Raw genomic sequence first — 26,437 nt, forward strand, 5'->3', positions numbered from 1 at the left:
TGCTTTGGATCAGGCACACGTGGACTTGGGGAAGCAGATGGACAGGTGGCACCCTGCTGCCTAGAGGTGAGGGATCCACCTGCCACCCTCAGGCCCCAGCAGCTCAGAATAACCCGGGGTCAAAAGCTAACCCAGTGAGTCTCCTGAGAAGGCAGGCTCTGTAGAGAGCATGGCCAGTGTGCATCTCTCCACAGGCTTGAACAGGTCAGAGTGGGCCTGAGGATCCCAAACTCATCCCTCCTGAACCCAGAGGGAGGCCCAGGCAGGGCCTAGGGGAGGAGGCAGACACAGGGGCTGGTCCAAAGGGGAGGGGAGGAGTGGAGAGTCAGAAACGCGCTCTCAGCACTGCCCGTCCTCCCCACTTCCTCTCTTCGAACGGATCACATCCTGTTATTGTGTGGACAGAGAAGGCCGGGAGCAGGGGAGGGAGGCAGGGCTGGGACCTAGCAAGTCGGGAGAGGTAGAGAGAGAAAGGAGGAGCTGGAGGAAAAGGACAGTGGGCAGTCGGAAGCTCCAGTAGCCCAGCCCTGAGCCAGGTGGCCTGGACAGGAGTATGGGACCCAGGAGGGAGGACGAGCATCCTGGAGTGGCCTGCATCCACCACGGACAGATGCTGGGGCATAGGAAAGAAAATGACACCCCCTCCAGGAGGCCTTCACTAAGCCTCCTTCTCAGGCTCCTTCAGTTTAGCTAATGTGTACTCCAGGTCTCTACTACCAGAGCTGGGTCTCCCATGGCCTCCACGCCTCCTCACACAGCACTGCCTCCAGGGTGGAAGCGCTCTGTATCCATTCCCTCCACCCCACTTCCACCCAGCCTGTGAGCCCCTGCAGACAGGGCCAGGTAGGTCCCTTGCTGGCTCCCCAGCACTGCTCAGCAGGGGGCAGGCCCGGAGGAATTCCTGTTGCTGTGAATGATTAATACTCCCATATCTTCCTCTTCTTTCTCTCGTCTGCCATTCCCAAGCATATCCCCTATCCCAATTCCATTGCCACGAATAATAATGCTATAAAACATAAGCACTTCCCATGCATTATTTTGAAATCCCCTGACAGCTCTGTAAGATGGGTGTTAATATCTTCATTTAACAGATGAAGAAACTGAAGCTCAGAGTGGTAAAGTGATTTGTCTAAAGTCACATAGCTGGGACTTAAACCCAGTGGTCTGACTCCAAAGATCAGCCTTTCTGTTGGCCCAATTACCCTTCCCGCTCACTCCCTTCTGTGCCCTGGCCTCTCCCTTCTTGAACTGATACCAAACTGACTGCCCTGACTGTCCACTGGGCTTGTCCCCAAGCCGGGCCTGCTGCTTGAGGCAAGCTGTCCAGCCCCTACACTGCTGCTCACGGTCCTAGCAGATGGCTGGGGCAGTCTGAGCTGCCGTGTCCCTGCACAGCCCAGGCCTATTTGCTTTAAGGACACCAACTACCTATCGACTCGTCTTCCTTTTCTGAGAGGTTCTGAGCACCGGCTCTGGACTCAGACCTGACTCCAACCCTAGGTAACCTTGGTCAAGCCGCTTCCCCTCTAGGCCTCACTTCCTCCTCCCGTCAAAGGAGCGGATGGCTTGGGGGATCCAGACTTACCCCCTTCCTTACAGTTGCAGGGCCTCTGCTGCTGGACGTCGTGCCCAGCACCATGGCCTGTGTCCCCACGGGCTGGTCAGTGGTATTTTACTGGTTCACAAGAGAAGTGGGGCCAGTTAGTTGTCTTGCACAGAGGGAAGGCGGTAGCCGGCAGGCATAAGGAGGCTGGGCTGCCGTGAGCAGAGCAGATCAACAGCCTCCCAATCTTCCTATGTCCCCACATCACCCCACCCAGGTCCAGTACGATAACCAGGCAGCGGCGGCCTGGCCCAAGAAAGCCCACACGCGTCCTCCCTCTGCAACAGCTACAAAAGCGGCACAAGGAGCGGAGCTGGTGCCTCTGCCCCTGACTAGCTCGGGACCACAGTTTCAGCAGAAGGCACTGAAGCTGCATCTCTGTAGCAATGATTCTGCCTCCCACCCAACTCCATTCTTTCATTGCACACCAGCCTCAAAACTGAGCTAGCAGATTCCATACATGGGAACTTTCTCATTCAGCAAATGCTGAAAGGAGCCTGTGCCAGGTCTACAATAGGTGCTGGAGGCGAAGAGATACCTCACACATGGTATTGCCTCAAGGAGCTCATGTATTGTTGGGAAAGCAGGCAAGGAAAGGAAGGCCTGTGGGGCACCAGGGAGGCAGCTGACCCCATCGAGTTGTTTCCTGGATGTTGAGGACAAGTTAACCAAATGAAAGAAGGGCAGAAAGAGAGGATGGGTAGATTGTCCTGGGAAAAAGAAACTAAAGGTGCAAAACCCAGAAGGTCATAAAAAAAATTTAAAAATGTGATCTGGAATAGAAAGGCTGGTACAATCAGAGCAACGAGAATGAAAAAGTGGTGAGGGCTAAGGCTATCCAAGTCAGCAGGACTATTTCAGGCAAGGCCTCAGTTGCCACCCTTTCCCTTGGAGGACAGAGGAGTCCGCAAGTGCCTCAAGGACTGAGCTGCCCTGGGAGGTGGGAAGCCTGGTCCTGCCCTGCCGATCACTATGGGACGTGTGGTCCTGAAAAGACTCTTTTCCTCTCTGGACCTGTCTCCTCATCTGGAAGCATGGACACGAGCCCAGGTGACCCGCCAGGGTCAGCCCAGCCTGGACATTCTATCACCTCATTGTTTCTGCCTTGCTGGCCGCAGAGTTCATGGGCACTTCCAGTCCTCAACATGGAATGCCTTGCCCTTTCCCGGGAAAAGTCCTTCTGGAAAGGGTGCACCTCTTTTCCCATTCTTTAGTCCAGGACAGTGAGGCTGCTGGCTCTATTCCTCCCCTGGTGTCACTGTCATTCGGGTCATCAGTGACCTCCATGTTGTTAAATCCAATCAACACTTTCAGGCTTTTCTCACTGACCGCTCAGCCGCACTGGACTTGGCTAATCACTTCCTTCGCCCTAAACACCCTTTGCTCTGAAACACCACAGTCTCTACAACAGCGCACTCTCTGTTTTTCTCCTGCCTCTCTGATCACTCTTTCTCATTTCTCTCCCTCAAGCCCTTAATAGCAGGTCCCTCCTCACACTGTTCCTCTTGCCTGTGGGCACAAACCAGGCCACCACCACCACTGCTGAGATGCACAGCAGGCTCACCCTGTGGCTGAGTCTCACTGTCCTATCATCCCAGGTACCTCCTTGTCCTATGCCAGGGAGAGGCACACCTTGGAGCTTCCAAAAACCAGGAGCTTCTCTGCAGGCCAAACTGCAGGCCAGAGCATGGTCCCCAAGCACTGTCCTGCCTCTGTCCCCCTCGCTGTGGTTGGAAGCACCCTGAGGACAAGAGCAGCCAAGTCAGAGCCTGGCAGGATGACCAAGGCTCACCCCAAAGGAGCCAGAGTTATCTGTGAGGTCCTTGAATTCACCTCTTGGCATAACTTTTTTTCTTAATACTCATCACTTTGTAACTTACTATAGAATTAATGTTATTACTGTTGTGCTTGTCTGTGTGTTTACTGTCTCCCCTGCTAGAAGTTAAGTTCCACTAGAACAAGAACGGAGATCTTCTGTTTTATTCAATGTTGGATCCCCAGTACCTAGAACAATACCAGGCCCATACTAGATGCTCAATAAATATTTAAATGAAGCAGGGTGCCCGTGGCACATGCTGTAGTCCCAAGTACTCAAGGGACTGAGACAAAAACCTTCTGGTTTTTGTACCTTTTGTGTTTTTCACCTTGATGACCCTTGAACTTCTGAGCTCTGGAGTTCAAGATCAGCCTGGGCAAAAGGCTAGAAGCAGCAAGATCCTATATCTTAAAAAAAAAAAGTAAAAGGTTAAATGAAAGAAAGAAAGAAAGGCATGATATTTCATTAGAAGTGCCTGTGTGACCTACTGAAATCCCTGAGGATCAAATGGTCCACATGCAATGGTTTCCCCTAGATGCAGATGCTGTGCCCTTTGTTTTATTTTTGTAAAAGAAAAAAGGTTGTAGCATATAAACCACATTCCCATTCCTGAGCCTCCAGGGAAGTCCTCCCAGATGGTAAGGAGCCTCCACAGAGCCTCCACTCTCAACTTCCAATGCCTTCAGCCTTTGTCTCTGAGTCCCCAGTCCTTAAGAGCCAGACACATCAGGAAACCTAGGGCCCTCTGATGGTATGGCCTTAATCTGTTCTGAACCTAGGATACACACAACTGTCCCAGCCATGGAAACTGATGCCAACACAAAGAGGGGATGTCTGCAGGGGTTGCTCGAGCTGCAAGCATGGGTGTGCGGACCTGAGGAGGCGCCCCCTCTGTGAGGCCTGCAGAGGGAAAGAATGGAAACCCTGTGGAGGAAGGTTCTCTCCTCCCCACCAGGCCTGCCTTCAGGGTCAGGGGCAGAATCCCACTTCCTAAGACTACAGCTGAGTCCTGGAGGCTCCGCATGTCAGGAGAAACAGGTTCTTGCCATGCCTTTTCCTTCAATGTTCCGAGTCTCAGGCCTAGGAGTGCAATGCAAGCACGGAGTCCTCGGGCCCCTTTGTAAAACTTTTATTTAGAAATCTTCCCAATATATCCTTATATATATACACACATCATCACCACATGGGGTTTTTTTGCTAAAGAGTCACACACCCACAGTGTTGGCCTCTGGGCTGTACAAAGGTCAAGGTACCTGGAGCGGTTACTCCTCTTCTGCAGAGAATGCAGAGACCAACGCAATTCATCACATACAGTACAACATTGACGGAAAGTGCTGGGCCCGCCCACGGAAACAACGCACTATGTACATGGGCAGGGGGTAAGTCTTCAGCAGAGGGTCACGTACCATCGAAATCACAAGTACGGCCAGACCCACCCCCAAAAGGCCGAAATAGTTGTCGGCTGACTATAGATGCTGTGCCCTTTGTTTTATTTTGGAAAAGAATAAAGGTTGTACCATCTTGTCATTTGCCATAACAAATAAAAGCATATGAATTTGTCTTAAAAGATGTGATTCCCTCCAGTAGTTACGGTCATCTTTGTTCTCAAAATATTGTGTTGTGTTTTGTTGTACCTTTATGTTCTTTTCCCTTTGTACAGATACTATTCTTGGAATGTTGCCATTTTTTCATGGGTAACAAGGAAGGAGAGGAAGGATAAGGTCATGGGATACAGAGGGTGAAAATAAAAATTACAGATCTTCTTTAGTTCTTACAAAGACCTAAAGCCTTGCCCTTTCCTACCAGGCTTGTTTTGGGTAGTCGCACTACATTTTACACAATCTGCCCGTGCTCCCGTATCTCTTTTTTCCATTCTCTTTACTGTCCCTGGCCTTAGAACAAGACAGAAACTAAGACAGTCTGGGCTGGGTGCAATGGCGCAGACCTTGATCTCGGTGCTTCTGGAGGCAAAGGCAGGAGCATCGTTTAAAGCCAGGAGTTCAAGACCAGCCTGGGCAATATAGTGAGACTCCATCTCTACCAAAAAAAAAAAAAAAAAAGCAAAAATTAACCAGGTGTGGTGTCTCACACCTGTGGTCCTCCCTACTCAGGAGGCTAAGGTGGAAGGATTGCTTGAGCCCAGAGTTCAAGGCTGCAGACAGCAATGATGGCACCACTGTACTCCAGCCTGAGTGACAGAACAAGACACTGCCTCTTAACAAAAAAAAAAAAAAAAAAAAAAAATAGACAATCTGGAGAAATGCGGACAATCTCCATAACTCAAGCCAAAGTGGTTTATAATCTAAATTACCCACATGCGGGGCAGTCAGTCAGGCACACTGGCCCACTGCTTAGGTCATGGACTCAGGCTGTAAACCCCACTACAGGATTGAGATTGAGGAAAATAGAGCTCTCTGTGTTCTCAAAACAGTTTACTTTTCATGATCCCCTTCAGTCCACATCATATCCCTAAGAGATAGGCCAAGCCATAGTCACATGGCAAGTCTGAAAGAAGAGGGAGCCAGAAGTTTGAGTTCTTGATAAAATGTGTGATCCATCTCATAAAACTCGTCCACCCATCCACACTGTGGCCACTTCCCATTCCCAAGTCAAGTGAATCCACTGTGAAGCAAACAGCCTTGGATCCTACGGCATGACTTTATCGTTAAACAGATGGGGCTCCTCATAGGATCTTCCAAACATTGGAAAGGAACCAACCCTGATGTTCACCAAAACATAATCTGGGGAGTCTGAAATTGGATGGAGAGTCAGAGTGCTACAAAGGTGAACCACGTTGCCCCAAGCTCGAGAATTGGATCTTCCTTAAAAGGAAGGGGAGGGGAGCAGACACATTCTCTGTCTGTACATGACTGAGCTGGGACCCCATTATGGTGAGGGCAAGTCACTGGGCTGAAGCCCAAACTATAAGGGGGGCTTTCCAGACACGAGACTGACGAGTTCTTACATGACAGCACAGGGCCACAGGCTATCTTCCCTCTGACCTCAAAGGCAGAGCCTAGATGGAGAGGGTGACTTAAGGGCACAATGACAGATACAGGACTTTTGTGCAGTTTGTCCCATGGGCTTAGATGCAGGTCACAGACAGGCCTCACCTTAAGAAAACCACATCCCACCATCTGGATTGACACAGGAAATGAAGGGGCAGTGGTTCACTCTACAAAAGGATTCTTCACTTTACAAAAGGACTTGCAGCGGTTATTTCTTTAAAAGATGAAGGATAAGGATGTGATTTACAAAAACTGCATGTACAACTTTCAGAGGGGAGCACTTCTGTTGCATTAAACCAGCCTCCCAGACACACCCTTGATGACCAAAAGCTGCGCAGTTGAGGGGTGTTTCAGGTTCTGCTAAGTGAATGTGCATATGTTTGGGTCTTAGCCAGGGCCTGGTCTCTGACTGGATTTCCGATGCCCTAGAAGTGAGGCTGGATCCTCGTTGTATTGAGAACTAACAATTCCACCAATAACTGAAGTCAAGCAAAAGTTCCAAATGCAAAGCATTCATAGGATAGAGTTTGTGCTCAATTCAGAACACAGACCAGACCATCAGCAAACAGACATCTTACAGCAAAGAAATCCCTCTAAGCATCTAGAATGCACAGATGGGGCTGGGCATCTATGCTCAGCACCAGCATAGCCCACCAGCACACTGGCGTTCACACCAGCATGAACGGTGATGTGGAGGAGTTGAAGCCCACATGCCCAAAATACCTCTTGCTCCATTTCACTCTAACATCATTGTCCCTTTCTCTGCCTTCGCTCTCTCAGGGCTGCAGATGCGGTTTCCACAGCCACAGGCTTAGGAAGGCAAGTGTCAGTGGGGAGAAAGCAGAACTTTGATCCCCAGGGCAAGTAAGGGCGACTGGGTGTCCTAATCCTCTGGCCCAGCTCATCTAGAGCAGACTGTCCACTGATCATCTTCTTCAACCAGGCCCTGAAGAAGGCACCTCGAGGCTTGTGACTCTGCAGCATCTGGCAAGCTGGATGGATCAACATAGGCCTGGGTGAAGATGGGGCTCACGAAATGGGCAGCTATTGGGTACCTATAAATACGGACAGAAGTGACCACACAGGCCACCCCAGCCAGTTTGGGAGGGGTTAAAGGCAAGGCAGAGGCTGTTGGATGCCTCAGATGAGAACTGACAACTCCAGGTCTCAGGAAATACAGGGCTCCGAAACTCCAGGCCAAAAGCAGTGACACGCCAGCCTCTTACTTGGGAAGGATTAGGGACTGAGGGAACGGGGAAGACCGTGCCGTCTTCACAAAAAGTACCTACCACGTTGCTCCATTTTTCTGATCCCTACTGGTACAGGAAACAGAAAAGCCAGCCCCAGGGTCAGTTTCCCAAACTTCAGACATCCAGGGAAGTTCATCAAGTCCACTGCCTTGCTTCAGAGCTGCCCAATTCTCATCCTATCTGCCCTGAAGCCCACCATTCCAGCAGCCTAAGGGCACCCTCCTGGCTGATCCTGGTAGCCCAGACCCATCACCGAGGGCCGGCTCCATCGGCAGCGGGCAGCATGGCAGGATGGAGGCTGCGGGCTGTGTGTTTAGGCGCCGGCTCCTCCGTGTAGCTGTCCGGGCTGGCTGCCCCGTCCAGGGAGCTGCCACAGCTGGAGTTGGGGGAAAGCACGTCCTGCAGGAGGTCATCCGGGGGCGCACTGCCCCCTCCCCCACCCCCACCCCCACCAGCCCCCACCACAGGGTCCTTGCCAGGCTTGGCCCGCTGGGTGCCTTCCTCCTCCTGGTCATTGAGCAGCTTGGCCAAGAAGTTGATGTACTTCATGGCCAGGCGGAGGATCTCATTCTTGCTGAGTTTCTTGTCTGGGGGATGTGTGGGTATCAGCTTGCGAAGCTCAGCAAAGGCCCCATTCACATTCTGCTGCCGCCATCGCTCCCGGCTGTTGGTGAAGATACGCCGTACAACTTTGGTGTGGGGACCTGGAGATTAGGAGGACAAGGGTTAGGAGAATGGGTGTGAGATTCCTTCCCCAGAGGAATCTCCATCCATTGGGAAACTTGGGAAGCCTAGAATGCCTACTTTCCTCTTACTTAGAAAACATCCACCCTTCATATTCAAGTTCCTGTGCTCCCTCATCTATGGGAACTTTCTCAACCCCTCCAGACAGATCTAACCAACCATTCCGCAATCCCTAGAGCTCCATCGCTCTTGATCATTACTTAGGTTTCTGTGCTTGTCTCTCTCTCTGGACTGTGAGATATTTGAGGACAGGGACTTTATGCTTTTCATTTATTCACTTGTGCCAAGAGGCCTTACAGCTGTGTCTAGGGAGACAGACTCCATTCCTTTCCTTTCTTTTTTTTTTTTTTTTTTTTTTTAATGATTCTTTTTTTTCTTTTTTTTAAAGATGGGGTTTCACCATGATGGCCAGGCTGGTCTTGAACTCTTGACCTCAGATGATCCACCCACCTCGGCCTCCCAAAGTGCTACGATTACAGGCATGAGCCACCGCGCCCGGCGGACAGACTCCATTCCTATTTGATTATCCCTGCCTAGATGAATGACTCCGGGCAAGTGGCATAAAAACTGGCAAAGTGCCTTGGCTTCACCACCTATAACATGGAGGTAATGCTACTAAGTCATGAGTTGTTACATGGGTCTAATACCTAACACAGGTAAAGGACCTAAGACAACATCCGACTCCACTTAAGCAGTCAATAAATATTAGCTATTATTATCCAGGTATCCATTTTTTGCTGACAACCAGGCACTGTGCTAGGCACCAAGGAATAACGGTGAACTAAATAGAGTGCCTGTCCGCATGGAGCTTACATTTTAATGGGGAAACAAATTTTAAAAAATAAACAAACAAGGGATGAATCCTAATGAAAAGAAGTTTTATGTTTAGCTCCCATGGCTGGGAAGGCTATTCTGAGGCCATGAAGAACCAGCTAGGCACAGGAAGGGGAGAGGTGGAAGAGTATCCAAGCAGAGGCTGGCACACAAGCCCCATACTAGACAAGGCCTGAAGACAGGCTGGCTGGAATCCTTTGCACAGGATCAGAGCAGGCATGGTCCAGATCCCACAGGGCCCTGCAGTAAGGCATGGGGACTTTATCCTAAGGGGGTTGGAAAACACAGAATGGGGGCTTAGAAATGTCTGCTGACTGACCCAGCACGGTGGCAGGTGGGGAATGGAGGGGAGAGCAGAGACCGGTGTAGCAAGGGTCTCACACTAAGGAGAGAAGTGAAGACACAGCTATGCACAGCCATGGCCCGTAGCTCTAGGCAGGTTTCTGAAGGCTGCCTCGGTCTCCCCATGTCTACAATACATTGATTACGGCTTGGCCCAATAGTCACTAACATTCCATGTATAAAGACAGAGCAGTGGCGGGCATCGGCACACATGGCTAGGGCGCCTGTGGTGTGAAAAGCACTGTGCTGTGTTCAAGTCTGACCTGGGATTTGCAAAGCCAGGGGAAGACAGAGAAGGGTCCTGCTAGTGCTCTTGAACTTCTGAGCTGAGGAGACTTCTTCTCTCCCTAACACCGAGACATAGAGCCAGGGTCACACAGTCCTGGAAGCTCTGTGCACTGAAGGAACTGCCAGACCTGAGATATTTATTTGCCCTGTTCTAGTAACCCCTGGAACCAGACCTTAGAGTGTGAAAACAGGAGGAGAAGGGCTCAGACCTCACCTATGGCCCACTGCTCATTTTACAGCTACAGACACTGAGGCTGGGATGGAAGCAGACCTCACCAGTGGTCAGTCTGTGAATCAGCTCATCCATGCTGCACTCACTGCTTGATCATCTCTTTCTCTCTCCTACATGCACGCAGGCATGCACATGCATGGGGACACACACACACACACACACACACACACAATTTTCCTGGAAAGGATCATCCCCTTCCCATGGTACCTGGAAGCTGCCTTTCCAAACCCTAGCAGGCCCCAGCCCAGCTAACTCTTTGCCAAAGGCCAGACCCAGCACGGGAAAAACACAGCACACCTGCAGGGCAGTGCTACCGCTACCCTGGGCTGCCTCTGAGGAAATTACTTGCTCCTTTCAGGCCTCCAGGCCAGACAGAGAGTGTCCCTCAGTGGTGATGCAGGGAGGACAGTCCCTCCACCATGACTAATGCTGGTGATCTTGAGGGAGCGCCTAGTTGGGGAGGAGGTAGCTATAACTGCCATCACTGCTGGCACTAGACTACATCCAGAGGAGGAGACGGTGGGGAAGGGGTCAGGACTTATTCCGAAGCTTGAGACCAGTGTTATGAGGGTGTCCAGGACTTAGCTATGTGACCTTGAGCAAGCTGCTTAAACTTTCTCAGCCTCAATTTCCTTATCTGTGAGATGAAAACCATAATATTGCCCTCATGAGCTTCTGGTAAGGATTAAACAGAAATCAAGCACACAAAGTCCATGGCACATAGTAGGTGGTTCAATAAATGGTAGTGGCAATTCAACACCAGGAATCCACACCGAGTCCTAATTCTAGATCTTGCATTAGTTCTACTTCTATGGACTCTTTTAGGTTCAGTGTCTAATTTCAGTGTCCCCTAGACACATCCTGCACGCCCAGACCCTACCTTTGCCTACATGTCTGACTACTCCTCTCTGGTTTTCGTCCAGAGAACCACCCCTTCTCCTCACCTTCCTCTTTCCTGAGTCTGCCTACCCCTCCTAGCATCCTCTGCCTCTCTCTGGCCAGCACTGAGTAGGTGCTCTGTAAATATTGCCAACTCTTATGGGTGATGACTGCCCTACACTCCTGCATACCCCACAGACCCTCGCCCCTGTGCTCTGCCTCCTCTGCCTATTGGAGAAAATGCCTAGTTCCTGGGAAACTTCAGAGCTGGTCCTGTCTACTTCCTGTTTGGTACACCTGCCTCTCCTAGACTACAGAACCCCTCTCTAATCTAGCAGCAAGGCACCCCTGCCTCTCAGCCCTGCACACATGTGCCCCAGGCTGGCTGGGTCTTTTGAAGTCTTTTCTGATGTCCAGACCCCAGCCCAGCTCCTCTCCAGAACACCACAGAGGGTTCCAACTCCAGAGGTTCCAGCTCCATACTCACACCCCTCCCACCAGTTTGGATCACAGATCTCAGCCTGGCTCTCAGGCCCTGGGCAACCTTCCTACAGGAGCCCTAAGCCACAGCCAAGCTGAAGTTCTGGGGGCATCAGGGCCTGACTCAAAGTCCCTCAGCTCTGAAGTGCCTGCTCTCCTGCCCCTGGTGCTGGGACCCATCTACTATACAAGGTCAACCTTGGGAAGATGATGAGTGTCTTCCAAATCTCCCATTTATCCAAACTATCCCTGCAAGTTCAAGGAATATCCAAGTAGCTCAAAGGAGCAGTGCCAAGGCCCTTCTCAGGGAATCCAGGGAGCAGGGTAGAAATCCATGATGTCAGGAAGGGAACTCCAGGTCTCAGCCCAGAATGTGTTAACAGGAGACAAGGGGAGCCTACTGAGTAGGGACGTTGGAGGAGACCCTTGATGACAGCATTGCAGAGAGGAAGCAGACTCAAGACTCTAAGGAAGACTTGGGAGGAAGTGCAGGGAATCCCTGAGGGTCAGTGCCTAGGATGGGGGCTGGGGGATATTGTGTGTTTCTGCGCTCACTTGGGATCCTTACCAAAGCGTAGGAATGGAGCCTGGAGTGGGGACTGAAATCAACTCCAGAGGTTTGGGCTAAGTGCCACTATGTGTCTCTCTCCCCTGTCTCCTCTTCACAGGACTATGAGTGTGGCCTTGCTAGCCCTGCCAGGACTTTACCTAGCCCCAGCTCAGCTGCAGGCAGTTTGGGCTTCCAAAGTGGCCCACCCATCTTTGTGAGACACCTACGGAGTAGACCCGGATGTTCCCTCCAGCAAAGTGCTCTAACCAGCGTGAGGGGCAGGTACAAGGGTGGGGTGGGGCAGACTCACCATCAGTAATCTCCATCTCATAGGGCGAAGGTCTTCTCTTCACTCGGTTGTTGGTAGTGAACATAGGAAAGGCATCCGGCTCCCCAAAGAACCCACTGTGAGAGGGAACGGGCAGAGCACAAGATCCCATGTTGGGGGGAGAGGAGAAAGAGGCTCCTTAGGGATCCTCCCCACATGTCTTGAGGTTCCCCCACACACAATCCTGCTCCCTTCACACTGAGCTGGAACTAGACACACACACACACACACACACACACACACACGGAATGCCCTCACTCTGTCATGAAACAAGCAAAGGGAAGAAGGACCACCTAACCTCGCATCCCTCCACACAAACACACAGGCACACATACAGAAGCAGAGGGGAATAACACATGGAACAAACACAAAAATGAACACACACACACACACACACACACACACACAGAGATATACTCCACAGACAGAAACACTCTCCATTCTCCTGTCCCGAAAACGAGTATGCAATCCACACACACCTCCACTCTCAAACACGTGCCCACTCAAGCAGACCTGACCTTCATAGCTGATGGTGTACATCCCCGTCACCACAAAGGGGCATACTGTCCCCTCCCCCCCACCTCAATCCACCCATAAGGGGCTGTGGAGACAACGGACAGGAAACCCCGACTCTCCTCTGCTGAAATGCACCCCGTAGCTCTTCTCCCTCACCCACTCTGGGCTCTTCATAGCTCTGTCTCGGTGAGGCCAGACTCATGGACTGTCCCACACTCTATCCCTGCCCCATCTTCCGGTCCCTATTCCAACCCTGCTGCGTCTCTCCGTCATCACAGTGGCCCCAGCAGGGGCCCTTACACCCCCTGGAGTATGGGCTGGGGCCAGAGACCACGGCCAAGAGCAGAGAGGCTGAGAGTGGAAGGACAGATCAGTCCCCCGGCGGGCCCTCCAGCGGAGATTCACGGGACGGTGCCCCTGCCACCACCCTCGGATCCTTATCTCTTGCCTGTCCACCTAGCACTACGCTTCCCAATGAATTTCACACTCTCAGCCGCAAACATCTACCTCTGCTCACAGCAAAGCACATGCAGGCACACTCCTGGTACCCACGCTCAGGTGACTCCATCCTATCCGTCCCCCACGGCACCACCACACAGCACACCAGCCACACGCCTGCAACCCCGAAGGTGTCCACGCCCTCCTTTTGGCTTCCACACAGCCATGCACCCTGCAGCCACGCGCACACACACTCTCGCACAGAAGGCTCCTCCCTCACTTGGACTCACTCGGGGGCTCCAGCTTGAGGCTCTGGAGCCCACGGGTGTAAAATGACCTCCTCTCCCGGTGCTCCACCCGCTCCGCCCCGCGGACTGGAGGGCAGGCCGCCTCCGAGGTGCCGAAGGGAAGCCCGGGTGCCGGTGGTCGCCCTGCCCACCCGCCCCTCCCGCCCAGCCCCTGGCCCCTGACCTGCCGAGCGAGGCCAGCGGCTGGCTGAGGCTGTAGAGCAGCGCGCGGCCGGGAGCGGCTGGGGCGGCCAGCGCGGGAGGACTCAGCTGCACCATGCGGCCGTCGCCGGGCAGCTCCGCGGGGACCGAGGCGGGCGCGGGGGCCGGGGCGGGCCCGGGAGGTCTGCACAGCTCGGTGGTGGGCACCCGATGGCGCGCTTCGGCCGCCGCCGCGTCGCGGCCCTTTAAGTCTCTGGCGGCGCCGCCCCCACCGGCAGGGCCGCCCCCCGGGCCTCCGCGCGCGCCCAGCTCGATGACTGGGGGCTCCGCGGGGGCCGCGCGGCTTGTCTCCTTGGCGACGCCGTTCAGCAGGACCAGGTGCGGGGGGGCCATGCGGGCCTCGGCCGCGTCCCGTCCCTCTAGCTGGGGGTCACTGGGAGCCGCCTCGCTCGGCGGCCGCTCGGTCATCCTGCGGGCAGACAGACAGACAAGCGGACGCCCGCTCTGACGACCGCCCCCGACCCACTGACGTGGGCTGGGGCAAAGGGGTGAAGGGCAGAGAGAGGAACTCACGCACGGAGATGTGAGAAGAGGCAGACAAAGTTAAGCGCCACGTGGGGCTAGGGCGGGAGGCCGGGCGGGGTTAGGGCGGGAGGGAAAGGGGGTCTCTGGATAGGGAGAAGGGAAGGGTGCCTGAGAGACACAGAGACTGGGGACCAAAAGGACAGAGATGGGGAAGACGACGGAGACACTGGAAGAAAAGGAATACATACAGTCAGCGAAAGAAACACAGAAGGGGAAATCAGGAGGAAGGAAATGTACAAGGAGGCAAGAAAGAGATTATCCCGTTCCCCTTCTTGGACAGAAAGGGAAGAGGAGGGAACAAATTCCCGACCGTGCTCTTTGGTTTTAGAGGGGAATCTGTCAGGCAGAGGTTCCTTGCTTTGGGAACCTCCCTTGGCCTCTCAGCAATACCCTCAGACCACCTAGGAGCGCACCCAGAAACCTGGTGCGGATAAAAGTAGGGAATTAGAAAGTGAAGGCCGGGCGCGGTGGCTCAAGCCTGTAATCCCAGCACTTTGGGAGGCCGAGGCGGGTGGATCACGAGGTCAAGAGATAGAGACCATCCTGGTCAACATGGTGAAACCCCGTCTCTACTAAAAATACAAAAAATTAGCTGGGCATGGTAGCGCGTGCCTGTAATCCCAGCTACTCAGGAGGCTGAGGCAGGAGAATTGCCTGAACCAGGAGGCGGAGGTTGCGGTGAGCCGAGATCGCGCCATTGCACTCCAGCCTGGGTAACAAGAGTGAAACTCCTTCTCAAAAAAAAAAAAAAAGAAAGAAAGAAAGAAAGAAAGAAAGTGAAGCCTACAGGGACTGGGGTCTGCTCTGCTAGAAGTGGCAGAGAATAATCCTGAGGAACCAGATCCCTACACACACACACACACACACACACACACACACACACACACTTGCCCCGCTGGGGAGTGAGGGACTGTCTGTCTACACTGAGCAAACGCACTGTGAGTCTTGTGCCTGGCCCGTGGACTTTCACTCCTACTCAGACCCAGATGAGAGGTCACCAAGGGAAAAAGATGGTGCTGGCCGCACCTCTCTGCACACTCCACTCCATTCCACTCAGCTGGACTCAGAAGTGAGGCAGAGTCTCAAAGAGAGGCCTGGCTCAGGTGGAATGGAGCCCAGCATTTGAAGGGTTTTCTGAGGCCAGTGGGGCCTGGACTCCCATCCAAGAGCAGGACAGGCTGTCATGAGGCCCTTGAACGCTTCCAGCCCCCCTCACCGCCATCTCCTGCCTTGGTGTTCTTTGGGAAATGAGAGGAATACCTCCTTTATGCAGTTGAAAGTACCGTGCAAATGCTCAAGTAATCATTATTAACAAGGAGAATGCACCAGTGAGAAAACTGTCTGGCCCAAAGTCACTCGCAGCCTACCTGTGAGACAGCCAGACCAGAACAATAATCTCACCTTGCTCTACCCTCCCATATTTCCAGAGCAGCGAAACCACCTTGTGCCCCCACAAGCATACTCCAAGATGACCACAGCCACTCTACTTCCCACAAATGTGCTGGGGTTCTTCCATCACCAGACTTCATCCAGATAGAGCCAGCACCAGCAAGGAGGAAAACAGAAAAATTGGGAGACTCAAAGGCCAGAGTTTGGGGATGCTTGTGAGTTGTACATATCTGATCAACTCCACATAAGTTGTTTAAAATAAGCTCTCTGCTCTCTGGATTATATAATTGGATATTGAAAAGAAAACAAATACAAAAAATCAATTTGGCCCCATGCTGAGTCCATCTAATTATACACAGCAGCCATTAACCTCCCATACTGCCACTGCAATGCTCTGGACAGTAGTCATTCTGGGAACCATCACTCCTCACCCTAGAAGGGAGAACGGACCTTCTGCAGCCTCCTCTGGAGCTTAGCTCAATTGCCAACAGACACCCAGCACAACAGAGAATCAAGATTCAGACTGCTGTGCACCTGCTCTTGGAATGCCAGCCCCCCGGGCCTGGCACAGAAACTGCAAAATTCCCTAAGACCTGGTGTATACAAGCTGTAAAGGCAGAAGGTCCCTGATGCTTCATTGAAAGTGAGTTTATGATTCTGGTGGAGACAATAGGTCTTTATCTATAGAATGCAACCACCAAGACACTGAGGCCACTGGAAATGCACCAGAAGTATATCAGCCAGGTCCTCCTGCTCCCAGCAGCAGCGAAATATATCAACCCCTGGGAAACATACAAGCTTCAAGATGTTGGTTCCCTACCTCACTGCTCACTGTCCTGACACACCGGTGTGAGCCCAGTAACCTATGCTTAAGCTCCAGCTTCTAAGTGACAGTGTTCACTGCAGTTGCAGACTGAGCTCAAGCTCTGTTACGACACACTTTTACCCTCCAATTAATTCGTCTGCTCGGCTCCTGCTGTAGCAGTGGGTTCCCGAGAGGCAATGGGAGTATGTATTCCTGAGAGGCAATGGGAGTAGGTATTCCAGATGAATTGACCCTAGCCCCAAATGTCCTCTCTAGACACCTATAAATATCCCATCTTCAAGGCTCCTTGTAAGCAACATATGACTGGCTCCCAGGGTCTGTGGAAGACCTCTCCCAGCTCCTCCCCACATTTTAGGAAAATCCTGCCTGTTTTTCTACAACCAAGATCACCACCCAGAGGTCCATGCCCTAAAGAAGCCACTCACAAACACCGATGGTTGTTGGCGACTAAACTGCATCACTTGGTTTGGATTACAGAAAGGAAAGCCTGAGTGACTTTGTTTTTATGTGGGAAGAATGAAGGAGGAAGATTTTATACATTGAATCGTTCTAGAATATTTGATCACTACAGCTCCTCTCTCTTTGTGCTGCAGAGACCCTGCGTATAGCCCCCAACATGAAATTCTCATCTGCAGCTGCCTGCCAGACAGCCAGAATATTTCCACCTATGCCAGAACAAGACAGGAACACCGAGGAGATTCCTCTTGGGGGCAGGTCTCAAGCAGACCCAATTCCCCATAGAGATAATTTCTTAGATGAAAACAGCCTCAGCCCTTACACCCAGCCTCTGCTCTCTCTACTGGGCCCACACCAGCACAACACCCTGGAGAAGCCCCAAGCCTCCACAAGTACCAAACCCACCAGTGAACAGCACCGCCATCCTCACCTCTACCGGAGTAGAGGGGTGTTCCTGCCGCCCCGCCCTAGGCCTCAGGCCCGGGGTCAGGGCCCGCTGGAGCTGGGACAGCACTAGCCAGGAAGGCTGCCGCCTTCTTCCTGCTGGAGCTCCAGGCACAGTCTGCACCACCCGGATACAGCCGCCCCAAAGTTACCGGCCTTGAGAAACGTCTGCAGAACCGGGACCAATGGGAACGGCTTGGACGACTAAGCCCAACTAGCTGGTTTTACCCAGGGCGGAAAAGGGAAAGAGCTGCTGGAGGCCACAGAAGCAGCGCTAGCAGCAGTCAGATCCCGATTCCAAGCTCCGACTGGTTCTCCCCTCCCCCCACCCTTAATCTGAGACTGGGCTCTCCAGTGTCCGGAGCCTTCCTCACCCCGGGCCTGAACCCAAGGCCTTCCTGGACACTTTCCACTGGCACCATCCCCTTGAAAACTCACCTGGGGCATATTTAGAGAGACTGGACCCTCTGAATAGGATCTCCACTCCGCCGGAGAGGGGCGGAAGCCGAGGTGGAGGATGCGGACCCCAGGCTTTGCTTTCCCCCTTTTTCGCTGAGAGGCCTGCAGTTACGCTGCGGTGTGGTCCTGGGCGATCTGCCGCGCCCAAAGCGAGTTCCAGGAAAGATAGGGGTGGAGAGAAAGAGGCAGGGCAAGAGGGAGGGAGAGAAAGAAATAGGGGTCAATGGCTGGGAATTACCTCCTGTCCCCGACCAGCCAGTCCAGGGAATCGCAAACAGCTTTCCGTCCCCAACCTGCAGGTGTTTGGAGCCTTCCCTCTCCCCCCTCCTTAAAAAACCCTATACATAACCAATCAGAAATAGTTATTTAGTCCAACAACAACAACAACCCCTCCCCAAAGGCTGCCTGGAACATTTTCGAACCCTCCAACTGAGAGCGGTCTGGTTCCGTGTTTGTTTTCTAAGCAGGGAGTTGTCTATGCAGTTGGGTCCCCAGCCAGGTCTCCGGCTGCCGCTACACCGCGGAGGGGTAGTCCCGGGCCTGGATGGGTGGAGGTCTGTGTCGGGAAAGGAAAGGCAAATAGTCCTTAGACCCAGGTCGGTAGGACAGAACCTTGGAGTCCCCCCAGCCTCATTTTCTACCTGACTCCCATTCACCCATCTCCAACCCAAAACGAAACCAGAACTCCATTCCAGGGGTTATACTTTCATATAGAAATGGATTTGGAAAGGGGGATTGGGGAAAGATATCTGATCTATTCAGGTCCTTTCTCGTCTCCCCACTGATTAAGAAAAAGAAAAAGAGGAAAAGAGACTGAAAAAGAAAACGAAATAAAGACCAAGAAAAGGAGAAAGAAAGGGGAAAAGTCCCCAACCCCCACCCCACACCCTCCGGCCTCCACTCTGCCTTCCCCTCCACCACCCGAACAAAACGATTTTCGATTTTTCTGGGTTTGACAGAGTAAGAGATAATTCTAATGATTTGTTACAGCAATAAACAAGCTAAAAGGAACGGAAGGTAAAAACCAACCCAATACTACTTTCAAGGATGTTGCAGGATTTAGTTTGCTTTTATTTTTTCCTAGTGAATTTTGGTTCATTCGTTTTGCCTAAATCGTCAGGCTTATAATCACATATCGAAGTCTTGGATCAGCTGCGAAGGCCTCCTTCTATTTGCCCCGGCTTTGATGGAAATATAGGAAAAATTCTTCCCTGGATTGCAATACAATGAGGAAGATTTTCTTCCTCTTCTAATCTAAAAGAGGGAGGGGAGGAAAGAAAGGGGGAATCCATCCATTCCTGGTGTGTTCGCTGGGGGTGAACGTTTGAGTGTTCGTTGGGGGTTAATGTTTGCCTTCTGTATGACCAAGTCTCTGTGTCCGTCCCCCTCTCCATTTTCTCTTCCTACCTCAAACCCAGCAACTTAGAAAACGGCGCTAGCGGGGAAAACCCCGCTGCTTTGTTCTCCTGCCGAAAAAGCCAAAAGGGACAAACTGCCGCGCTCTGGGACGATTATTTTAATTAAAATAGGATTTAATGATGACGATTGTGATGATGATGGCATTAGCAATCACAATAATTGACAAAACAAAATTCTTTAAACCCGAGCTAGGGCCCGACTAACGCGGTCGCTCCCAGAGCCGAGACTCGGCCCCGGTCTCGGATGCGACGGGTACCAGACCCCAGCGGCAACGTCGCTCCCCCGAAGACAGGGCGTGAAAATCTTCCCTGGATGTGATCCCGAATGTCCCCACCCGAGGCGCGAGGCCTGGTGAATGTGCCCATTGTCCTTTCGGGGCCTCTCCCTCGGACCCCGGCAGCCGCACCCACGAAACTGACCAGAAATGGACGAAGCCGGAGTGCGGCGGGAACCGAGGCCCGCAGCCACAGGCTCGAAGGCGCCGGCCTCCGCGAGCGCTGCTCAGCTTCAAGCCTGGAGAAGCCTCCCACTCACCAACGACCCCTTCAAAACAACGAGGCACAGGCGGGCCTCCCGGCAGAGCAGCCGCCGACCCAGCGCCGTCCGCCCATCCAAGCCAACGACTGGCTCCCGAATACATCATAATTTGGAATAAAATGTGAAATCCCGCTCCCCGCCCCCATGCCGCCTCCCCCACCAGCGCCTCGATCTCTCGCTCGCCCTCCCCGCACTCCCGCCCCCAGAGATTTGCAAACGCACCTCTAAAGGACACAGGCACACAGGCACACAACTCAGCGCGGACAGGACCACACAGGGTCCAGCCCCACAGAAGGGTAGCAAACAAGCACCACCCAGCACTGCCCCAGGAGCCGACATGGTCAGCTCCGCATACCGCCCAACAGGACACAACGAAATCAGTCAAATGCAGCGGCTCACGGACACACAACCCAGCACAGTCGGGATCACACATGCCCGACATAACGACGACACCACCCAAACACAGTCGCAGAGGCCACACACCCCACACACAGAACCAGAGCCCTGCCGAGAACACCAACCGAACACAATCGTACGCAACGAAGAAAACGCAGAGGGGCCTCGAAGGGTCCACATCTACACACCCCAACCGCGCAGGCACCACCACACTCGGACACACAGCCTTCCGCCAAGAAGACCACACTCGGAAGCAGCCAACGCCGCCCACAGCTCTCACGAACGCACTCGCACAATCCCACCGCATGCACACAACCACGAAGAAGAAATGAAAACCAACCACCGCCTCGCGCATTTCTGTATATTGCGTAAGGAAAAGGGGGAAGGAAGGAAGAGAGTCTCTTGGCGGGAGGGGCGGCGGCAGCCGGGGCGAGGGCGTCCATGGAAAATGCCCCCCCATCGAAAGAAACCGAAGGAAAGGGAGCGAAGACCTCTCTGCGGACGTGGGGGAAAGAGGAGGGCATTGATGAAGAATTCGGCGGGAGGCCGCGCGTCGCTCTTCCCCTAGAAAAAGGCCGGAATGCTCACGTTTTTCTGCTACGGGGGTGCGTGTGTGGCCATTTTGAGGCCTGGTCTTGAGCGGTGGCGGCCCGGCCCCTCCCGCGGTCCCCGCTCCCCCGCCCGCGCCGCGCCCGCCCGGCTCCTCCACCGACGCGCTCTAATCCCACTCACGTTCCAGGCCTCGTTAGCATGGGCCGAGGCGCGCCAGGGCCGTGTGCGCCGCGGAGATAAGGCACTGCCGCGGGTCCGCCCGCCCCCGATAAGCGCCTCGGCCATTATGGGCCAAATGATTCATTTTAATTTGGCAATTTCACCGGAGGGAGTGGGGACTGGTGGAGCGGCGCTAGGACCGGCTCCGGAACGGAACGCGCTGCGGAGAGCGTTGGACGCGCTGTCTAGGACCCAGCGGATCCAGCCCCCATTTAGGGTCCCAAGGCTTCTCGGGAACCCCAGCTCCCCACAACCTCAGTCGCCGGTCTTTTTAACACCTTTCTTCAGCGACTCTTACCCCAACACTGTCTCTACCTCTGAAGACCACCATGACATCAAAACCGTCACCTCCCGGCGCTTCTTCCTTAATTTATTCTTTCTCCAGTATCCCAGACACCCAGATTTCAACGGGCAGTCTCCCTATCCCAGAAAGCTCCCCAGCTCCTCCCTAGCCCTTCACCCAGGCGTCCCCGAACTACCGCCCGCGGGCCGCATGCGGCCCCCTGAGGCCATTTATCCGGCCCCCCGCCGCACTTTAGGAAGGGGCACCTCTTTCATTGGTGGTCAGTGAGAGGAGCACAGTATGTGGCGGCCCTCCAACGGTCTGAGGGACAGTGAACTGGCCCCCTGTGTAAAAAGTTTGGGGACGCAGGCGGGCTTCACTCCTTCTAAAATAGGGTCGGTAGCTCAAATCCAAGGGCTCTACGGCGGCCTGGCAGAATCCCTGTCAAAAGGGAGATTAAAATGTCCATTCTGCTAGGTTTCAGGCTGAGCCCAGAACCCAGGAACACTGCTCCCCACATGGTATTAAAAAAAAAAAAAGAAAAAAAAGTTTAATCTAGTGACTGAAACACTGTTCTAGGCATTCTACAAATACTAACTCATTTACTCTTTATAATCCCTAAGAAGTTGGATCCTCCATTTACAGATGACAAAACTGAGGCACATGGACACAGGGAGGGGAGCACTACATCCTGGGGTCTGTTGGAGGGAAATAGGGGAGAGACAGCGGGGGGTGGGGAGTTGGGGGGGATGGCATGGGGAGAAATGCCAGATATAGGTGAGGGGGAGGAAGGCAGCAAATCACACTGCCACGTGTGTACCTATGCAACAATCTTGCATGTTCTTCACATGTACCCCAAAACCTAAAATGCAATTAAAAAAAAAAAGAAAGAAAGTCAAAGTAACTTTTTGACTGTTACATAGCTAGTGCGTGGTGGAGTCTGCCTTGGAAGGAAATTTAGCACGGAGTCTTCTCTGCATCTCAGCTGCTGAAGAGGGGCAGCCAAAACCTAGGTCGGGATAGGGATCTGGTCTCAACTCATTGCAAGCACCAAGGTCTGTACTGTGGAGCAGGAATCTGAGTTCAGTGCCAGCTGGATGATGGACTCAGCCCACAAGTGTCTCTGGGTTCATTCTTTACAGTAGAGTGGAAAGAACACAGTTTGAATTTTAGTCACTTAGCTCTGAACCTTGGTTTTCTCATTTGTAAAATGAGAAGATAATGCCGACATCACAAAATTGTGAGAATTAACTTATATGACCTTTAAAAGGTAGTGGCGAGGATAATAATGTATGGAACATCACTCAGTCCATGGCCCAGGAAGACAACATATGCACTTGCATGGGAGTTCTGGTTATCATCATAGAGAAGGGAGTTAAGACACAGAGATGTGACTTCGCCAAAACTTAGAGTAACCCAAAGGAAAAGCCAGGAGCCAGACTTTGGTGTCCAATTCCCCGTCCACAACTATACCCTCCATGCCAGGCATGCCAGGCTGATTTGTCCTTCTAGTATCTCTGCTTTTGAGCTTTTTTTTTTTTTTTTTTTTTTTGGACCTGAGAACTGGGGAAAAGCCCTTACTGTGGTGACAAACTAAGTCCCAGTTAAAGATTGAACCGAGAGCATGGCCCCAGTCTGGGATCTGGCTTCTCCTTGGTCATCAGGATGAGCCTGTGAGAAGATACAGTTAATTCAGTGCCACCTGTCCCCTCTGTTCCTCTTGTGCTCTCTGAAGGAAGTCACGCTGCCGTGGGAATACAGATAACTCTCACTGAAGCCCACGTCCTAAGAAAAAGTCTGTTCCGCCTTGCCATAAGGCCTTTGCCTTTGCTTGGCTCCATCACTTAATAGAAAATCAGAGTCATATAATTCTGAGTCTGAAACACAACTCTGCCATTCTTGGGCTTTGGGACCCTTGGACAAGTGATTTCATGTCTCTGAGCCACTGCCAAAAGAGGCTAGTCATTCCCATCTAGGAGATCCCAGGTGGGGACTGCTTCTCTGAGAAAATGAGGCCTGGACTGAGAACTAAGAGTGAAATTTGGGGATGTGGAGAAGGGGGGTGGGGAGAAGGATGAGCATCCAGAACCTTCCAGGTGTGTGGAGGAAACAGCTGGACCAAGGGCTGGAACAAAAGAGCAGTAGGTTTGTGAAGGGAACAGAAAAGTGTCCAGTATGGCTGGAGCATGCTTGCAGACAAGTTAAAGTATTTTTTGGCTTTTGTTTGTTTGTTTGTTTGGTTTGAAGGTGGGGTTGGTACCCTGTATAGAATCAGATTTGCATTTCTAGAAAGCTCTTTGGCTGAAGCGTGGAGGGGGAAGGATTCTGGGAGGCCAGTTCTGGAACCAATGCAGTGGTTAGGGGAAGGGGATGAGAGCTTGGGCCACTGTGCTGGCGAAAGAGATGATAAGAGGCAGGTGAAGATGACATGTATTTGGGGTATAAAACTGGGTTTATGAGAATTGGGTTTAGGATGAGGGAGAGGAAGAGCTACCCGTGGTTATTCCTGGAGACCAAGAGGCATGGGGAAGGCTTATGCACTTAGCAAGTTTCCCAACTCCTTGAGTTTAGATCCCTTTGAGGCACCTGCAGACTGTTGGATTATTTTACAGGGTATTAAATGTCCCCAGCCAGCACCTCCAAGGAAGGTGTCCTTTTCTGTGGGGAAGGAATATGGACAGGTGGAAAGGCGTTTACTGGCCCTATGGCAAAGGGTGTGTCCAGGCCTCTGTGGGTCTAGGAGGTGACGCTCACCAACCCCCCCCTCCTCAATTCGACACATTTGTTCTCCACCCCATCCAGATTCTGACAGTCAGGCAGCCACTCCGGACCTCATCCCCCAAACCCCTGCCTGGGGCTGGGGGCTCAAGACATTTACACCCTCACCCTCCCCTGTTTCCGACGGTCAGTGGAAAAACGGAAACTGTGCTAAGCGGGGCGCTGCCCGAAATAGCATCTGGTGCCTGTCGGTCAGCGAGTTGTCCGAGCGTCCATAAGAGAGAGACAGGCCGGGCCCAGCCAGGAAATGCCACCCCTCCTCCACCCACCCCAAACGGAGGCCCCAGTCGGGCAGGAAACCCGGAGCGCCTGGGGTGGGGGTGGCGAGGAGGGGGGGAGGTTGAGACCCAGACTGGTAAGTCTGGAGTCTGAAACTGGGGCGGTAAGGGCAAGGGACAAGAACAGCCTTACTAGGCTCCGGGCCTGAGGCCGTTTTCCCTCCCACCACCAAAGTTCGGGTTCTCTCTAAACCCCAAAGCCAAGCCTCTCACCATTTTTCAAGTGTTTCTGCCAGCCGTCTCTGGGTACTGGACTATCTCTGAGCTTCTCTCCTCAGCTTGTTCTCTGGAGGGATGCCCTGTATGCACTCTGGTGAGCCGCTGAGTTTATTTTTAACAAATTTACATTGCAGTTACTGTGTGTCAGGTACTGTCCTAGGCACTTTATAAATATTAATTCAGTTAATCCTTACAAGAACCCAATGAGGTTGGGACAACTCCATTTTGTAGGTAGCACAGAGAGGTTGAGCAACTTGCAGAGAACACCCAGCAGGAAAGTGGTGGAGGCAAAATTCACATGTAGGGCAGTCTGGCTTTGGGCCACAGGGCTCCAAAGGCAGCAGAGCAAGTGCAGTGGTCAGGCAGACCAGAGCTCCTGTCCCTGCTTCCCTCATTGCCAGCCGTATGATACAAGCAAATTCCTCGATCTCTGAGTTTCACTTTCCTCATCTGTAGAAGAGAGGTGATCATTTTCCATACATGATACTTTTATATAATTTTATATATTTATAAAGACATTTTATTTGTAAAGAGTTTTGGAAAGGCACTGTTCAGAAGATACAGAGGCTTGGCACACCGGATGCAGGGGACTAGGGCTACTGGACTCTGGCAGAAGCTCTGAGTTCCCAGGAAAAGTATCTATAATTTTATATATTTCCTCACATTTTAATGAGAAAAATTTCAACTTGAGGAAATGTCATTATTTCCCTCTTCCACTTCCAAAGGACTTTTCTCTCCTTTTTTGCCCCTGTCCTTGCCCCGGAAGAACCCCTAGCCCTTCGGTAAGCAGCCCTCAAGAATTCCGAGCTTGAGTCCTGTCCGTGCTTCCAAACCCAGCACTGCTGTCAGAATTCTCAGGGATCGAAGGGACTTCACTCTCAGTGGCTCTCAAAGTGGATGGCCAGCATCACCTAGGAACTTGTTAGAAAAGCAAAGTCTCAGGCCTCACCCCAGGCCTATTACTAGTACTCTGAGGGTGAGACCCAGCAATCTGTTTCCACAAGCCTTCCTGGTGATTTCTGACACACACATCAAATTTGAGAACCACTTCTCTAGTTTAGAACCCCCATCTGTAGCAAAGGACAAAGTAAAATTGAATGTGGTAAGAAAACACCATGCTTCTTATTTTTCCTTTTGAGACAGAGTTCCATTCTGTCTCCCAGGCTGGAGTGCAGTAGCATGATCTTGGTTCACTGCAACCTCTGCCTCCTGGGTTCAAGTGATTCTCCTGCCTCGGCCTCCCAAGTAGTTGGGACTACAGGTGCATGCCACCATGCCCAGCTAATGCTTTGTTTTTTGGTTTTATTGAGACAGAGTCTCGCTCTGTCACCCAGGCTGGAGTGCAATGGCACAATTTTGGCTCACCACAACCTCCGACTCCTAAGTTCAAGCAATTCTTATGCCTCAGCCTCCCAAGTAGCCGGGACTATAGGCGCCCATGATGCCCAGCTAATTATTTATATGTTTAGTAGAGACAGGGTGTCACCATGTTGGCCAGGCTAGTCTCGAACTCCTGACCTCAGGTGATCTGCCCATCTCAGCCTCCCAAAGAGCGGGGATTATAGGCATGAGCCACAGCACCTGGCTTGTGCTTTTTAATGTTTCAAAGCCATTTCCCTTTCCCTTACCCATGCGGAAGACCAAAGCTGCTTTCCAGACTTACAGAAGAGATTGTGTCCAAGCTTAACTGTTCTCATGAGCAGAGAACCCCTATAGTTCTGCCATCAATGATTTTATTCCCAGAGCTGTTAGGAAAAAACAGAACGTGTACACAGCCACCAGTTCTCTGTCTACCAAATAGTTGTTGATGCTCACTGAGATAGAGCCCTGGCCCAAGAGT

General features: G+C 52.4%; 1 protein-coding gene across 8 annotated transcripts; it reads right to left on the reverse strand.

The window, feature by feature from the left end:
- Positions 1-4,531: 4,531 nt before the first annotated feature.
- Positions 4,532-20,942, reverse strand: TAL1 (TAL bHLH transcription factor 1, erythroid differentiation factor). Of its 8 annotated transcripts, none has more exons than XM_074380776.1 (5): positions 20,857-20,942; positions 17,896-18,051; positions 13,780-14,226; positions 12,337-12,431; positions 4,532-8,381 (listed from the first exon to the last, which is right to left on the reverse strand). In XM_074380776.1, exons 3-5 carry the CDS (start codon positions 14,223-14,225, stop codon positions 7,927-7,929), a joined length of 996 nt encoding a protein of 331 aa, XP_074236877.1. In that variant the 5' UTR covers position 14,226; positions 17,896-18,051; positions 20,857-20,942; the 3' UTR covers positions 4,532-7,926. The 8 variants fall into 8 exon arrangements, 7 of the variants coding, with proteins under 7 accessions (XP_074236877.1, XP_074236876.1, XP_039330371.1 ...); XM_074380775.1 differs by having other exon boundaries at positions 17,896-18,472; positions 20,857-20,906; XM_039474437.2 differs by lacking the exon at positions 20,857-20,942 and adding an exon at positions 20,457-20,826 and having other exon boundaries at positions 17,896-18,472.
- Between the last annotated feature and the right edge of the window lie 5,495 nt (positions 20,943-26,437).

Source organism: Saimiri boliviensis, chromosome 11 (assembly GCF_048565385.1).
Source record: "Saimiri boliviensis isolate mSaiBol1 chromosome 11, mSaiBol1.pri, whole genome shotgun sequence".
Taxonomy (NCBI): Eukaryota; Metazoa; Chordata; class Mammalia; order Primates; family Cebidae; genus Saimiri; species Saimiri boliviensis.

Coding starts and splice junctions, on each gene's coding strand:
- TAL1 (XM_074380776.1), bottom strand. CDS start 14,225: ATGACCGAGCGGCCGCCGAGCGAGGCGGCTCCCAGTGACCCCCAGCTA. Junction 12,432..13,779: donor CCGCTGGCCTCGCTCGGCAG/GTCAGGGGCCAG, acceptor TCCCTCTCACAG/TGGGTTCTTTGGGGAGCCGG. Junction 8,382..12,336: donor TGAGATGGAGATTACTGATG/GTGAGTCTGCCC, acceptor CCTAATCTCCAG/GTCCCCACACCAAAGTTGTA.